Source organism: Rattus norvegicus, chromosome X (genome assembly GCF_021556685.1).
Source record: "Rattus norvegicus strain SHRSP/BbbUtx chromosome X, alternate assembly SHRSP_T2T, whole genome shotgun sequence".
NCBI classification, from domain to species: Eukaryota; Metazoa; Chordata; class Mammalia; order Rodentia; family Muridae; genus Rattus; species Rattus norvegicus.
This window is the reverse complement of record NC_141554.1, coordinates 8,667,042-8,683,943: the sequence shown is the minus strand read 5'-3', so window position 1 is coordinate 8,683,943 and position 16,902 is coordinate 8,667,042. Positions and strand designations below refer to the sequence as shown.

The following is a 16,902-nucleotide window of genomic DNA, read 5'->3' as shown; positions in this document are numbered from 1 at the left end:
CAGAGAAAGATATACCACCACCTTGTGGCTCTTTAGAGAGTGACTCTTCAGGCATTTACATTACCCAAGTGCCTGGTTGATGGGTCATAGTCACCGTGTACAAACATGAAACTACAGCAGGTGGCCAGAGTTTGTTCAGCAACACATAATGCAGAGGCAGAGTTTAACACTTGGATATGGAGGACCCTGGAAGTACTCTAAGCATAAGGCTTCGTTTCATTGAGGAAAACTGGAGCTCAAAGACACAAGGGATCAGAGATCAGTCATTGTTGGGCTGTGGGTCTCAGAACTCCTGTTTCAAATCAGTGCCCTTTTGACGATATGGTACTGTAGATCACAGTTAGGGAAGTCAAACACCCTTTATAAAATAAAGTTCCTGAATTTGGGTATGTAATCTCAATGCTTAGGAAGTAGAGGCAGGAGGTCAAGAGAAAAAAAAGGAAACTCTGGTCAACATCGTTCTAAGCTACAGACCACACACAAAAGATGTCACGAGGCTACGACAAATGAGGATTACATAGAAATTACTATCTCTTCTTTCTTTCGCCCAGAAGCAAGGAGAGGCATGGTATACAAATCCCTAAGAAAGAAAAACCTCTACTTGAGTCTTTTAATTTCTGGCTAAGGAGCTTCTACTTCTGGGTCCAGCTTCCATCTCAGAGACAGGGAAACATCACCAGGGCTACAGGTCTGTTCCCTTTTCCTGTAGCTTTAAGACTTTGAACTCTTCCACAAAAGTCATTGCCCTGGTCAGAGCCAACTCATCCTAATTTCCTGTGTGTACTATTTTAACTTTTTCACTTTGAGAATTTCATGACATTTTGTATCCTGTAAAATCTCCATACTCCAAATTTTTTTAAACATATTTTTTTTATTTTATTTTTTAACTTGAGTATTTCTTATTTACATTTCAAATGTTATTCCCTTTCCCAGTTTCTGGGCAAACATCCCCCTAACCCCTCCCCCTCCCCTTCTTTATGGGTGTTCCCCTCCCCACCCTCCCCACAACAATCACGTTCACTGGGGGTTCAGTCTTGGCAGGACAAAGGGCTTCCCCTTCCACTGGTGATCTTACTAGGATATTCATTGCTACCTATGAGGTCAGAGTCCAGGGTCAGTCCATGTATAGTCTTTAGGTAGTGGCTTAGTCCCTGGACATACTCCAAATTTTAATGAAAAGAATACACTCCCAAACACACACATTGCTTAAACCAAAAGAATGAAAACCTTTCACAAGTATATCATGCATGGCACATTGAACATTCTCAAGAACAGTGACAACTGACACCTTCAGACACAAAACTGACTTGGTTCCAAACTGACCTTATATTGAGCCATGACAACATGGGTGTCGTGCCTCCACCAATGACCCACACAGTGAAGAAGACAATGAGCAGCGTGGTTGTGAACATCATCTGGCGGGAATAGGATGCTGTGTCACGAATGGCCAGTGCAAATGCCATCGCTCCTCTCAGGCCTGTGGGAACCAAACAAAAAGGTCTTCAGATGATGTGGGGACATGGCAACAACTCCTCAAAATTCATTGCCACCTTTGGGAGTAAAGACTCTAGCCACATGCTTTGGGGTCTAGGATGTCAAACCCAGGGGAGAATCACCTTAGCATATGGTCTTCTTAAAACAGCACATTCTAGAATTACTATTTAAATGGTTCTCTTGCTAATGAGCTAAAAGCAAAAGAAACATGCATAGTAACAAGCTAAGTCTTCTATCTAAATACCACCCAGTCAACAGAAATGCTCGCTAAGTATGAATATGTCAAATGCATACTTGTGGAAAACAGGGTGGTATTTTTCTTAGCAAAGAAGGGGGTACCTCACAGAATAGTGAAAAGACAGGTTGACCTAAAACAGGATTTTGAGATAGGATCTTATATAGCACAGGCTGAACTCAAATTCAATATCTACCTAAGCATGTTTGAACTCCTGATCCTTTTACCTCCCCCTTTCTAGTGTGTGATTACAGATATGTGCTACCAAGTCCAGTTGATTATACTTTAATCATATCACTGTTTGCTAAATAAAATTTACTTTCTTTATATATACATGGGTATATAATATACATGTGTATATATATAATACCATATACATATATATATATATATATATATTTACCTGAAAACATCATCATGTGTTGAAAATTCCAGCCAATCTTATGCCTTCTGCCCAAGTTGAGGAAGAAGGAGAGTGGGTAGATATGTGCAGCCCTACCCAGGAAGATAGCAACCTGACCACCAGGTGAGGTTAAGGAGCCAACACATTTCCAGAGTAGCACACTTCAAAGCACTCTGATTGACCATAAAATTTTAGCAGCTGCCCAAAGAAGCCAGAATATCTTGATTCCCCCTGAAACAATCTCTCAGCAACAAAATGGGAGTCATTTGCTCAACTTTCCCACTTCTTAGTTCATTAATTTCAAGCTTATAAACACATCATAACTTTTGAACTAAACTGAACTGGTATTGACAGACTCCTTAGTTTCTGGAAAAATAAGCCCAGAAATGATCTAAAGTATCATAGCAGGAGCACAGAGTAAACTAAGCACATACTATGCTGGGCTCTATTGGAAAGAGAATGACAAGGGAAAAGTAAGTCTAGATTGGAACTGTAGGAAGTTTGCTAGGAAAGAAGCAACGAGCTTCATTTGCAAGTAAATATCAGGGTTCAAGGCCCAGGGAGCACCGGAAAATTCAAAGTGAGGAAACTGGTATTCTTACCACAAAGAGACATTCACTCATACAAATTAACACAGAGAGAGTTCTCTGCCTATGTAGCATTACTGCCCTTTGGGAGTGAAAACATAGAAAAGGATGAATAGGAAAAAGGAGTTCTACTGTGAAAAGCAAAGAATTCAGGGAAACCGGTCATTTTTTCCTTGCCAAGTTTAAACAGCACCCAACAGAGAGAGCTGTACAATCCCCTGGTCAGAGAAGGAAACTCAGGCAGGAGCCAGCAAACAGAGAGCTTCCGTCCACCAATGCACCAGCTGCAGGAACCACAGCTGTTTCAGACAGAAGCCAGGGCCAATCTATCTTCTTCCTCCAGGGTAAAGTGTAAAGTGTTTTTCTGCCTCTTTGTTTTTTCTTTCTTCCTTTCCTTGTTTGATTTTGTTTTTAACAAAAGGAAATGGGTAATGCTTGTAAAGCACATTCTAGCTCAGAGGAGAAGGAAAAATCCTCAAATGGTCAGAGCCTTTTCGGATTCCCAGAGGATATGGCTAACCCAGCCAACAGGCCCTGATCTGTAAACAAGGCCCTCCTCCCACTATCTCTTCCAGGATGCCATACAGGAAATACAAATCAGAGCAACATGCCAAGTCTTAGTGAAGAAAAACTAATCCCTCGGAAATTAAGCTGTTTCTTCCTGAATGTGTGAAGCCACTCAGTGAGATCCTAACTAGGATTCTAGACTGTCACTATCTAGCAGCTAAGGAGGGGCAGCCCTACTACACTCTTGCATATGAAACCAAAATCCTGGAAGAGAAAACATTCTTTTAAAAGAGTTAAGGATTCCCATGAGGCCTTGAAAAGGAAAAAAATGCAATAGGAACAGATCTTAAAAATCCAGCCCCAGAAAAGTTACACCAGTGGCAATAGTACAATAGTATCTAAGACCACGTGAGCAAAGCCCTCAGCTGCTGAGCCACTGCTGGGTACTACATCCCCCCTCTCTAACCCAAGCACCCAAAGTGTCCCACTTTCCAAACACTACAATCCCAAGGGTTGAAGTCAAAGAACTAGGTGTTTTATTTTATCTTTTCTTCTCCTCTCTATTCTTTCTTCTTCCTTCTTCCTGTCTTCCAATCTTATCAGTTTTTTATCCGTTCTTTTTTCCTTCTCTCTTCCTCCTTCCAAACCTCCCTTCCTGTTCTAGAAAAACAAAGAAGTCTCTCCCAGCATAATCTAAGGAGCAAGACAGCTTAGCTGAAAGCCTGGTCACTGTCTACACATACACAAGGGCAACATGGGCTAGGGCTACGGAAGCTAGAATCCGCAGCTGAGAGCAAGACGAGTGGAGCCTTCTAGTCACTTGAATCAGGGAACTGACTCTGTTACAGTTGACATGACAGTAATTCTGGGGACTGACATGGTTATTGACTTTTAGATCTAATCAGGACAGAGCTCTACAAAACAAATGATTGCCCAGCAAACACTAGCTTAAAACAGAAAATGCCAGAAAAAAAGCTAGGCCTTGAAATCAAATATATTCAGCTTTAGGAAGTTCCCCATCCCCCACCCCCTGCTCAACTGCAAATATACTGAACTAGAACTGACTCAGTGACCCATTCAAATCAGAGTCAGTAATCCTCTTAGTGATTGCAAGCCTTTCCCAGCAGAGGTCACTTCTGTCTACAATGTGGAATAGAAAAAGGATACAAAAGCTCCGATGATGAAAATGGGGCTGAAAACGTGCTTCTGGAAGGTGAACAGAGCCAGGCCCATGTAGGAGAAGATGAAGTTCTCAGCCAGGAAGTGTAACACCTCAAAAAGCTGCATGGAGAAGGGAAGGGGAGGCTGTGAACACTGCACTCCTGGCTGCATTCCTCCTGTCCAGCTACCTGGCAGTCCAGCAGACTCAAGGGCCAGTCTTACCTGCTTGCTTCGACTTCGAGACTCTACTGACAGGTTGTTATATGTGTAGTGAGCTTGTGTAATCCCACAGAAAAGGACAGCTACAACACCTGTCAAAAAAAGTTTCTAAAAATCAGTGGGAATGAAGAGACAAGGGAAAAAAATCTACTGACATGAAAATTTATGGCATGTGAGCCTTGCATAACTCCCAACCTCTTTCCCTCCTAATTCCCTCTCTCCCTCCCTCCCTTCCTCCCTACCTCCTTTCATCTGTTCCTCCCCCTCTTCCTCTCTCCCTCCCTCTCTTACAGGCCCTGCCACAGCCCAGCAGCTAACCTACCTGTAAACCCACAGGCTTCAGCCAGGAGAAATGTGCTCCAGGACATCAGGAAAAAAAGTGCTGTCTCCAGCAGGGGGAAGCAGTGCAGCTTAGTAAACTTGGTCACGTCAGCACAAGGTTAAGGACAACAGCTCTGAGCAGTGGCAGCAGGGACACTTAAGATCCCCATCCTTTTAGCCTGAGCCCCTTCTCTGAGGGCCAGTCATTCCCTATACCTCCTTTGAGGGTCTTCTCTCTTTTTTAAAATGTTACAATGTTGGGATGGAACTTAAGAGCTCAGAACATGCTAGGCTGCTACTCCACCGCTGGGCCACCTGTCCCTGATCACATATATATGTACATGTGTATTTATTTATATATTTACTTATATTTATTTCCTTCCTTCTTTTCTGAGACAGGGTTTCTCTATGTAGCCTTGACCGGGCTGAAACTCACTGTGCATATCAGGTTGGCCTTCAACTAACAGAGATCCACTGGCTTCTACCTCCCAAGTGCTGGGATTAAAGGTAACACAACCACACCTGGCTCAATTTTCAAATAACATAAATTAAAAATTAATCTTTCCAGGGACTGGTACTGTAGCCGAATGGTAATCACTTGACTATCACGTTAGAGGTCCTATATTTGATCACTCCACCACCACACAAATTAAAGAAATCTTCCAGTAGAATACAGGTTACTGGGGCCAGAGCCAAAGTGTAGAGTTCCTGTTAAATTGTCACAAGGGGTATGTCTGAGATGAGAAACTGCATTCTGGAAACAGATAGCAGGAATGGCTAGACAACACAATGAATGCATTTAATAGTGGGAAATGGTTCACATGTGTGCATGTGTACGTGTGATACACATGTGCTTACTAAGCAAGCATGTAAAGGTAAGTGGATATCTTATAGGAAGTAGTTTTCCTTCATCACATGGACTCCAAGGATCAAGCTCAAGTCATTAGGCTTGGTGGCAAAAGCCCATACCTATTAAGCCATCTTACTGGCTCTTGTACTTAATAACTTTAAATTGTGTACTGAGGCCATTTTTATTATATATTATGTTTTTTTAAATTAACAACATAAGGAACTCAGAGAAATGCAATTGTGTACTTTAAATGGGTGGGTTGTATAGTATATGAATTACTATAATTCTATGAATAAATTTCTTGCTCCAGGTTTGACTTGACAGGTTAGTTCTCTTAGAGCTGAGAAGGCCTTTGGCAGGCCTGGGAAGACAGGCTCTTCAGGCTCTGATCTCCATGGATCATTAAGGCCTGATCCATGTATGGGACAAAAGAGAAGAAAGCTGTAACCTCTGAGATGGCAACGAGGTGCTGGGCTCTACTTTAAGAACAACAGGGATCTTCCTCCTCCTACTGCCATGCAGTACACCATCAACATAAAACCAAGTCACAAAAACATTCACTAAGCAATTAAACCCTCAGTACCAGGTCTATAAAGAAACCTGTCTTAATTTGTGCTATCTGACATAGTAACCACTGGCTACTTATGGTTTCTCAACAGTTAAAATGTAGTTAGTTAGGCATAGCTGAGATTTTACAAAGAGAAAAAGACACATATCTCAAAGACTAGGACAAAAACTAAATAAGTGGAAGTTCACTAATAACTATTCCACATTATCTATACTGGCTACATGTAAAATGGATGTGTGTATTACACTCATTAGTAATGCCAATCAAAGAGGGCACTGTGATAGAGGACTCAGCACATATGTAAAGGGACTACCAGCTCTTTCCATGTTTTTCTCTTTTTGTTTGCTTGTTTGAAACTAAATATTATACCATCCTTTCCCAATGGACCACACAGTAGGAAGTCCAGTAATTCCCACCAATGGCTCCAGGCTAGTTATGGCCACCTGAACAGCAAATAGCACCAGGATCCCAAAACTAAAGTGCTGTCCAACCAGTGGCCACTGATTTACAAGCCTCGTCTGGGTTCCTCAATTTCTTCATCCCCTACAGTTACATCCCCTATCTCAACTGGGCTATTAAAAAGGGGAGAAGCAGCAGAGGTAAGGACAAAGTAGAGAGTTAAATTCCCCATCTTTAAAATTTTATTTGATATATTCTATATTTCCTTGATTGTATTTTCCTTCCTTCCTTACATTCTCTTCAGACAGAATTTGTTTTACTTATTCTCTAACAATTTCATACATGCCAACAATGTACTTTGACCATATGCACCCAAAACTCCTCCCTTATTTCACTACCTCTTTTTTGTAACTCATAGAGTCCAATTTCCCACAGTTTGTCTCAGATTCTTACTTAGAGGCTCACTGTGCATGACCCATCTGAGGTGGTACCACAGCTCAACAGAATCATCAAAGATTCTTATCTGAAAGCAGGAACTGAGAACTTTCTCTTTGCAAACCTAATATATGTGTGTAGCAAGGCAGGGACCAAAACATACTTTTTCAAAAGGATATTAGAGCAGTAACAACACCAGTTACAGCTCCCATGGTAAAAGAGCCACTAAATATACCTAGGAAAATGCCAACTGATTTAAAAAAGGCAGCAGCATCAAACGCGTGAGTGTTTAGTCCTGCTGGTTGGTAAGCAACAATAGACCTGCAGAGGAGGGAGGGAGGGAGGGAAGGAGGGAGGGAGGGAGGGAGAGAGGGAGAGAGAGAGAGAGAGAGAGAGAGAGAGAGAGAGAGAGAGAGAGAGAGAGAGAGATGATTTTTTAAGACCACACTGGTTTTACACCATGGTACACTGAGCAGTTCCCACCCTCCTTCACTATTTTAGTTTCCACGGTTCTAATTACCTAAGGTCACCTCAGTCTAAGAATATCAAGTAGGAAATTCCAGAAATAAACTATAAGTTCTAAATTCTATATTCTTCTCAATAGCATGATAAACCTCAAACTATCTGACTGAATCTGCCCATGACATAAATTAGACTCTGTCTAATATATCCACATGGTATATGCAACTTGACTATTAGTCTCTTAGAAACAATGCATTGAGGTTATCAAACTGCAGCACGTATGCTCAAACAACCTTTATTTTATTTGATAATGTTTCCAAGGAGAAAGAATAGTGGTGTTGAAATTCTGGACCTGCCAAAGAGAATCCATAAAGTGTTACATGTAAGTAAAAAGAAGAAAAATATAATTAAGCATAACTTTTAAAAATTAAAACACATTATTATAATTTTCTATTTTATTACTAGTTATTGCTAACCTTCCACTTGTCTAATTCATGTGCTGAACTTTATCATAGGTACATATTTGTTTGTATGTATGCATGTATATGTGGGAATATCATAAACAGGACTCAGTATCTTCCCTGACTTCAAACATTCACTGGCAGACTTAAGCTGCATCCCTGGAGGATAAAGAGGCTCCCTGGGACTGAAAATATCAATAAACATATAGTTTGCAAAGCACTGTCCAGAGAAAATGCTTTTAATTTAAGCTGCAGCTGCCATGCTATGCTGGCATCAGCATCCTAAATGCTGCTGAGGGACAGAGCTAGAAACTTTACCCTGCCCCTTCCTCCACAGAAAAAGTTACTTACGAGGATAGTACAATGGCAACTGCATCATTCAGGACACTCTCTCCGAACAGAAGAGCATAGAGATCCACATCTGCATGCAGTTCATTAAAGATTGCTAGCACAGTCACTGAAATGTACACCCAAAGCACAGAAATTAGTTTTGATTTCTGCTCTTAAACCACTGATCCAGATTTATAGAGACTATTTTATATATTAAGTGGGGCAAGGTGACTTGGTAGTCAGCAAATGAGTCAGACACATGATTTGCCTGATGGGAGGGGAAATGGTAAACCTAGATGAGGTTTGATGTGGTCATTGAGTCAGACAATCCCTGTACCTGAGTACCCTGCTGCCTACCCTAGTCCCTCCATACATCAAAAACACCTTATATAGAAGTGAGGGGGCACTTATATGATTTGTCTCCTTTAGTGGGCTGGCAAATGTTTAAAGACAGAAATCCTATTTTTTTGACCCCTATGTTTGTAAAAACCCAGCATCAAGTCAGGGAACAGAGAAGACTGTGATTAAGGCTTTGTCCATGCAGATTAGCTGTAATTATGCTGGCTAACAGATAAAGAACTAAGAAAGGGTCTCTTATATAGCCCAGGTTGGCCTGGAACTCACAATCCTCCTGCCTCACTCCCTTGATTGTTGGGATTACAGACATGTACCACCATGCCCAGTCTGTAATTACACTTCTCTCAGTTTTTATATTTCTGTAGCATTCAAGAATCAACTATTCTCTGGATCAATAGTTCTCCAACTTTTAACCTCTAAACTCCTTTATATTCTAAAACCTACATTCCCAGTGGTGATATTTATTTTATTGACTAAAGCAGAAAAATAAGTATCTGTGTATTTAAAAGAACAATTGCCTTTTATGCACTAACATGAAATACTTTAATAAAAAACATACTTTATAAAATAAAAACCCGAAAAGAAGGCATGGTTCTACATTTTTATAAATCCCTTCCAACTGTTAGATTAACAGAAGGCAGATGCTTCTCATAGTTGTATCTTTATCTAAGGGTCAGATAATACCATATTCTTGCATAGCCTTTAGAAAACCCCACTGTACACTCAGTAAAAAGAGACTAAAAAGACAGATAAAGTATTGATGTTATTATGAAATCACTTTTGACCTGATGGGCCCGTGAAAGGGTTTACCTCCACGTACTCCCAGAGCATACACACTGTGACTTACTGCTGGTGTTTTACTGTTGTTTTGAGACCAGATAATGGCTTTCCTATGGGAGCTGACCTGTGTACCTCAAGACAGTTACCCATATCCCTGGCCTCCATCAGCGGAAGAGGACAGAGAAGAAGGCCAGGCACAAGCATCCAGTTTACCTCCACAAGTCAATGAAGGTACCACTGAAACTCAAAGGAGTATGATAGAAACATGAAGGGCCTAGATGCCCGGCTGGGACAGAAGTTGTGGTACCAGGCCACTGGTAAGATTCAAGGTAAACATCTATTTTTGTTTAAGCCAGCATCAGCCATGTTTCTCAGCTCTATGTAGCTAAAAGCACCACTACTTACAGAATTAGAACGCCAAACCAAATGCTTCATTTAGTAAGTAAAAGCAAGTCAAATTTCTTACCAACAAATAATTCAAGAATTTGCCAGCCCCCTTTCAATCAAAATAACCACTGTATGATTTTTTTTCTCTTTCTTTATAGCTTAGTCTCCCAAATACACATCCTCTAACACTATCATTTTATCCTGCACATTTTAAAGAAAATGAACTTTAAAAAATATCTCCTTCCCCCTGCCAGGCTTCCCCTCCATCCCCTTCTGTGAGCTTTTCTAATGGGCCTCGTGATTTAGTTCTCTGGTGTGACAATCTTCTAGGCCTGGGACATATAGTTCTTTTGTAATGCCTATCAATCATTTTTTATTTGCTTGTTTGTTTGCTTTTGTCTTTTCAGACAGTGCTTTGCTTTTTTAATCGTTGGGGGTGTTTTGTTTGTTTGGTTTTGGTTTTTTGTTTGTTTGTTTGTTTGTTTTTGTATAACAGGAATGGCTGTCCTGGAACTCACTCTGTAGACAGGCCTGGCCTCAAACTCACAGAGATCTGACTGTCTCTGCCTCCTGAGTGCTAGGATTAAAGGTGCCACCACTACCTGCCCTATGTAGACCTGGCTACCTGCACCTGTCTCCCAAGAGCTGGAATAAGAGCATGTACTACCACACCAGGCTGTCTATTACTTTCTTAATTTCCCTTAGCATCTTTTGCAATCTGGTCCCTTGAAAGGGCCCCATTTTCCTAGTCTGACCTCATTATCATAGCTTTCATATCCAAGGAGGTAACTTCATTTTTTGTAGAGAGCCTTTTGGGGTCACTTGCTTCTAGACACTTGGTGGGAATTTGACATTACCAGGACAAAAGAAATAAGCTCAGAGCAGGAATCTGACTTTGGGCCTGGACTCAGGAAATAGGCCTTGATTAAGAACATGTGCATTTGAGTTAATGCTCAGAGAAGGCTTAGCAGAAGCATATGTGGCAGTCCTTCTGTCCTGGTCATCCTGAATAGCCCCAAGAAAGGTATTTACAGGATCTTGCTTGTTCCTTGACCCTGATCTTATCATTCTGCATGTAATTAAAGTGGTATAAAAGCAGATTGGAAAATAAAATATCTGTTTCAGCCTCAGAACTGGCTGGAGTCATGTTAAATGTTGTCTAATTGGTGTTTTGTTTTGTTTTGTTTTGTTTTGTTTTGTTTTGTTTTGTTTTCAATCCTCACTCCTGCCCTGGAGAACCTGTTGACTTACTGAGCTGGCTTGGTCAATTTTTAGTTATGTTTACATGTTGTTCAACCTCAACTTGATTGTGTTGCTTATATTTAACTAAGGTGTGTCATGGGTAGTGTGTGGGCTCCTTTTTCTGGGCAGCACTTTAAATGAGAATGTCCTCCATAGGCTCATGTATTTAAATACTTCTTAGTGAGCTGGTGGTGCTGTTTGGGGAAGGCTATGGTACCCTTAGGAGACGGAACCTTGCTGAAAGAAGTATGTCACTGAGGGCAGCAAGCTTTGAGGGTTTACAGGCTTGTCTCACTTCCATTGTCTGCTTCTCCCTCTCCCTATTCTACCCACTTCCTGTGTATAAATAAAAATGTGAAAGAAAATGTAATTATACAGCTTCCTGCTCCTGCTACTCTGCTATGCATTCCCCATTCTTAATGGACACTATTAATCTACAACCTTGTACACTAAAATAAACTCTGTCTACCTTATATTACCTTTGGCCATGGAACTTTATCACAGCAACTACAAACAACTAATAAATCTGTTTGTACCTAAAACTGTTAAATATATCAACTTCCCCAATACTTTCTGAGATCCACTAACATCATTTATCCCATCCCATCAACTAGAATTTAATCTGTCCTCTTCTTTTTTTCTAATTTATTTTATGTATGTGAGTACACTATTGCTGTTTTGACACACCAGAAGAGGGCATCAGATCCCATTAAGATGGTTGTGAGCCTCCATGTGGTTGCTGGGAATTGAACTCAGGACCTGTGGAAGAGCAATCAGTGCTCTTAACCACTGAGCCATCTCTCCAGCCCTGTCCTCTTCTTTTAATGTCAATCAAAGTCAATAGTCCTACAAGTTCTTCTTTGGGGGATAAGTCAATCCCTCCTCCACTGACATTTTCTGGGGATTTCTTTTAAAAAATTTTATTAGTTGTATGTAGTGTTGCATGCCTTTAATCCCAGTACTTAAGAGGCAGGGGAGGGTGGACATCTGTGGGTTAGAGGTCAACCTGGTCTACATAACATTTGAACATTGAAAGTCCCTCTCAGTTTTAAATGTTGCTGTAGTGACAATTCTGGAATACTGGTTTCTTTATAAAAATACAGAAATATTATGTTTTCATTTTAATCCCAAGTGTGGGGATATGTGGCTGCTTGAGACTGTTCATAGCAGCCAACTATGATTTGCCTCATGCTCTAGGAGAGGTATGCATGGTTTTGCCATTGTTTCTGTGATTATGTGGCATTTGGAATTCTGGAACTTTTCAGAGGGTATATAAATACTAGACCCCCAATAGGCTAAGGTTGATGGTTGGTGGTTATTCAGGGGGTGGTTGCAGTTTGTTAGTTGTGCTCAGAGAAGAAACAAGAAGAAAGAAATTTGATTATGAGACATATCTCTCTCTTTCTCTCTCTCTCTCTTTCTCTCTCTCTCTCTCTCTCTCTCTCTCTCTCTCTCTCTCTCTCTCTCCCCTCTATCCTTTCTCTATCTAATGATAGGGGTGAAACTGGGGGGGATAAGGCATGGAATAAAAGAATCCACAAAGTAGCAAAGACCATCTACAAGCAAAGAAGAAACAAGAAGAAAGACATTAGATTCAGAGGTATCTCTCTCCCCTCTATCCTTGTTTCCCTCCTATCTAGTGATAGGGGGTGAAACAGGGAGAGGAAGTAGATAAAGAGTGGGAAATAGAAGAATCCATAAAGCAACAGAGTTTAGCTACATATCATCATATCTGTTAATGACATTAATTCCCAGTGGGAACCCTTACTTTAGTGTATATATAATGGGGAGAAATTTCTGCATTTCATAACAGTCAAAATGATCAGCACACCTCTTTTCCTCTGCAGAGGTGCTGTTCATGTATCCAAGCCTCACTGTTCCTGCTGGAATATTATTATTTACTTTATTTGTTTTTCCCCTTTTTTCTTTCTTTTTTTGAAAAATTTTTTATTAGATAGATTTATTTACATTTCAAATGTTATTCCCTTTCCTGGTTTCCTGTCCATAAGCCCTCATCCCTTACCCCTCCACCATCTACCCCATCCACCCCCCTTACTGTCCCAACTCTGACATTCCCCTGCACTGGGCAAGACCAAGGACTGCCCCTCCTACTGGTGCCCTAACAAGGCCATCCTCTGCTACATATGCAGCTGGGGCAATGGGTCAGTCCATGTACAGTCTTTGGGTAGTGGTTTAGTCCTTTGGGAGCTCTGGTTGGTTGGCATTGTTGTTTTTAAGGGGGTGCCAAATCCCTCAGCTCTTTCAATCCTTTTTCTAACTCCTCCAACGGGGATGCTGTGCTCAGGTCAATGATTTGCTGCTAGCATTCGCTTCTGTCTTTGACATGCTCTGGTTGTGTCTCCACCACATGTGGGGCAGGCTTCCTGTGGTCTGTGGATTGCAATTTGGGTAATTCGAGGTTTTGGGCAATATCCACTTATTAATGAGTGCATATCAAGTGTGTTTTTCTGTGATTGGGTTACCTCACAAAAAACTCATGACGTTAGACTGCAGGAAGACAAATAACCCTATTAAAAAAATGAGGCTCATTTCTTTATGTGCTTTTTGGTCATTTGATAATCCTCAGTGGAGATTATTTTGTTTAGCTCTGTACCTCATTCCTAATAGGGTTATTTGGCTCTATGGATTCTAACTTCTTGAGTTCTTTTTATATTTTGGATATTAGCCGTCTATCAGATTTAGGGTTGGTAAAGATTTTTTCCCAATCTGTTGGTTACCATTTTGTCCTAATGACAGTGTCTTTTGCCTTACAGAAGCATTGTAGTTTTATGAGGTCCCATTTGTCGATTCTTGATCTTAGAGCATAAGCCATTGAAAACCAGACATTTTTTTTTTCATTCTGGAACCTTTGTTCCAGAGGAATATTCTAAAAGTCTATATATAGGCTATTGGCCTCCCTGGATTCTTATTCCCCTAGTGTGCAAGGTCACTAATTGCTAGAAAATATGTTTTCCTAATGCATATTACTTGGATATTACTCATATCACCAATGAAAGATCATTTCTAACATCTATTAGACTAATTAACAAAGTCTGTAATATTAATATGCGATTAAAATACTTGAAGACTTATACCAACTACTTTGGGAATGTTGATTTCTGATTAGAGTCTGTGGAGAGTTAATAATCCCTGCAATGAAAATCTTCAATTAGAGAATTTTAAATGTAACCTAGCTACCCCTAGGATATAGATTAAAATTAACATGCACAAAAACATCAGATTGTACTTGCTTGAGTACTTTCAATTACATCAGAGCAACCACAAGAGGTGATGCCATTATGGAAATAATTATAATAAAAGGGGGTTTTAAGATCTTGTTTGAAGTGTATCAGCTTCTGTCAACATGAATGCCTCAACATCCTTAGTCATCAGGGAAATGCAAATCAAAACAACCCTGAGATTCCACCTCACACCAGTCAGAATGGCGAAGATAAAAAAAAAATCCAGGCGACAGCAGATGCTGGCAAGGATGTGGAGAAAGAGGAACACTCCTCCATTGTTGGTGGGATTGCAGACTGGTACAACCATTCTGGAAATCAGTCTGGAGGTTCCTCAGAAAATTGGACATTGAACTACCTAAGGACTCAGTTATAACCACTTCTGGGCATGTACCCAAAAGACGCTCCAACATATAACAAAGACACATGCTCCACTATGTTCATAGCAGCCTTATTTATAATAGCCAGAAACTTGAAAGAACCCGGACACCCTTCAACAGAGGAATGGATACAGAAAATGTGGTACATCTACACAATGGAATATTACTCAGCTATCAAAAACAATGACTTTATGAAATTCGTAGGCAAATTGAGGGAACTGGAAAATATCATCCTGAGTGAGGTAACCCAATCACATAAAGACACACTTGGTATGCACCCATTGATAAGTGGATATTAGCCAAAAAGCTCGAATTACCCAAGATACAGTTCACAGACCACAGGAAGTTCAAGAAGAAGGAAGACCAAAATGTGGATGGATGCTCTCACTCCTTCTTAAAAGGGGAAAAATATCCCTAGGAGGGAATATGGAAGCAAAATTTAGAGGAACGACTGAAGGAATGGCCATTTAGAGCCTGCTCCACATATGGCCCATATATTTAGCCACCAAAACTAGATAAGTTTGATGAAGCTAGAAAATGCATGCTGAAAGGGACCAGATATAGATCTCTCCCAAGAGACACAACCAGAGCATGTCTAATACATAGGTCAGTGCTACCAGCAAACCACTGAACTGAGAACAGAACCCTCTGGGGGGAATTAGAGGAAGTATTAAAAGAGTTGAAGGAGCTTGCAACTCCATAAGAAAAACAATGCCAACCAACCAGAGCTTCCAGGAACTAAACCACTACTGAAAGACTATACATGGACTGACTCAGGGCTTCAACTGCATATGCAGCAGAGAATATCCTTGTTGGGGCACCAGTGGAAGGGGAAGCCCTTGGTCCTGCCAAGGTTGGACCCCCAGTGCAAGGGAATATGGGGGGAAGTAAGGGGAGTGTATGGGGGGGAATGTACCCGTGTGGGAGAGGGGGAGGTGAGGGAATGGGGGCTTATGGAAAGGAAACTGGGAAGAGGAATAACATTTGAAATGTATGTAAAGAAATATACCTAATAAAAAAATAAAAAAACATAAAATGAATAAATAAATAAAATAAGGTTCAGAGCTAAACAAAGAATTCACAGCTGAAGAATATCAAATGTCTGAGAAGCACCTAAAGAAATGTTCAACATCTTTAGTCATAATGGAAATGCAAATAAAAACAACCCCGAGATTCTACCTCACACCAGTCAGAATGTCTAAGATAAAAAAACCTCCGACGATGAGGATGTGGAGAAAGAGGAACACTCCTCCATTGTTGGTGGGACTGCAGACTGGCACAACCATTCTGGAAATCAGTCTGGAGGTTCCTCAGAAAATTGGACATTGCACTACCTGAGAACCCAGCTATACCACTCTTGGGCATATACCCAAAAGATGCTCCAACATACAACAAAGACACGTGCTCCACTATGATCATAGCAGTCTTATTTATAATAGCAAGAAGCTGGGAAGAACACAGATGCCCTTCAACAGAGGAATGGATACAGAAAATGTGGTACATCTACACAATGGAATACTACTCAGCTATCAAAAACAATGACTTTATGAAATTCATAGGCAAATGGATGCAACTGGAAAATACCATCCTGAGTGAGGTAACCCAATCACAGAAAAACACACATGGTATGCACTCATTGATAAGTGGATATTGGCCAAAATGCTCAAATTACCCTACATGCACAGAACACATGAAACTCAAGGATGATGACCAAAATGTGGATGCTTCACTCCTTCTTTAAAAGGGGAACAAGAATACCCTTGGGAGGGAATAGGGAGGCAAAGTTTAGAACAGAGGCTGCAGGAATGCCCATTCAGAGCCTGCCCCACATATACTGCCACCAAACTAGATAAGATGGAGGAAGCAAAGAAGTATAGGTTGACAGGAACCGGATGTAGATATCTCCTGAGAGAAACAGCCAGAATACAGCAAATACATAGGCGAATGCCATCATTAAACTGAACTGAGAATGGGACCCCCGTTGAAGGAATCAGAGAAAGGACTGAAAGAGCCTGAAGGGGCTCGAGACCCCATATGAACAACAATGCCAAACAACCAGAACTTCCAGGGATTAAGCCACTACCC

General features: G+C 40.8%; 1 protein-coding gene across 4 annotated transcripts in view; it reads right to left on the bottom strand.

Moving 5' to 3' along the window:
• The window catches only part of Slc9a7 (solute carrier family 9 member A7), a 180,668-nt gene that overhangs the window by 62,868 nt on the left and 100,898 nt on the right, over window positions 1–16,902 (bottom strand). For all 4 annotated transcript variants that reach the window (NM_001401002.1, XM_087599840.1, XM_087599842.1 and 1 more), the window contains exons 6-12: window positions 8,454–8,559; window positions 7,359–7,500; window positions 4,929–5,034; window positions 4,610–4,698; window positions 4,394–4,507; window positions 2,133–2,244; window positions 1,324–1,477 (exon numbers count right to left, since the gene is read on the bottom strand). In NM_001401002.1, the coding sequence (NP_001387931.1) occupies window positions 1,324–1,477; window positions 2,133–2,244; window positions 4,394–4,507; window positions 4,610–4,698; window positions 4,929–5,034; window positions 7,359–7,500; window positions 8,454–8,559 (823 nt within the window). The remainder of the gene's footprint in view (window positions 1–1,323; window positions 1,478–2,132; window positions 2,245–4,393; window positions 4,508–4,609; window positions 4,699–4,928; window positions 5,035–7,358; window positions 7,501–8,453; window positions 8,560–16,902) is intronic.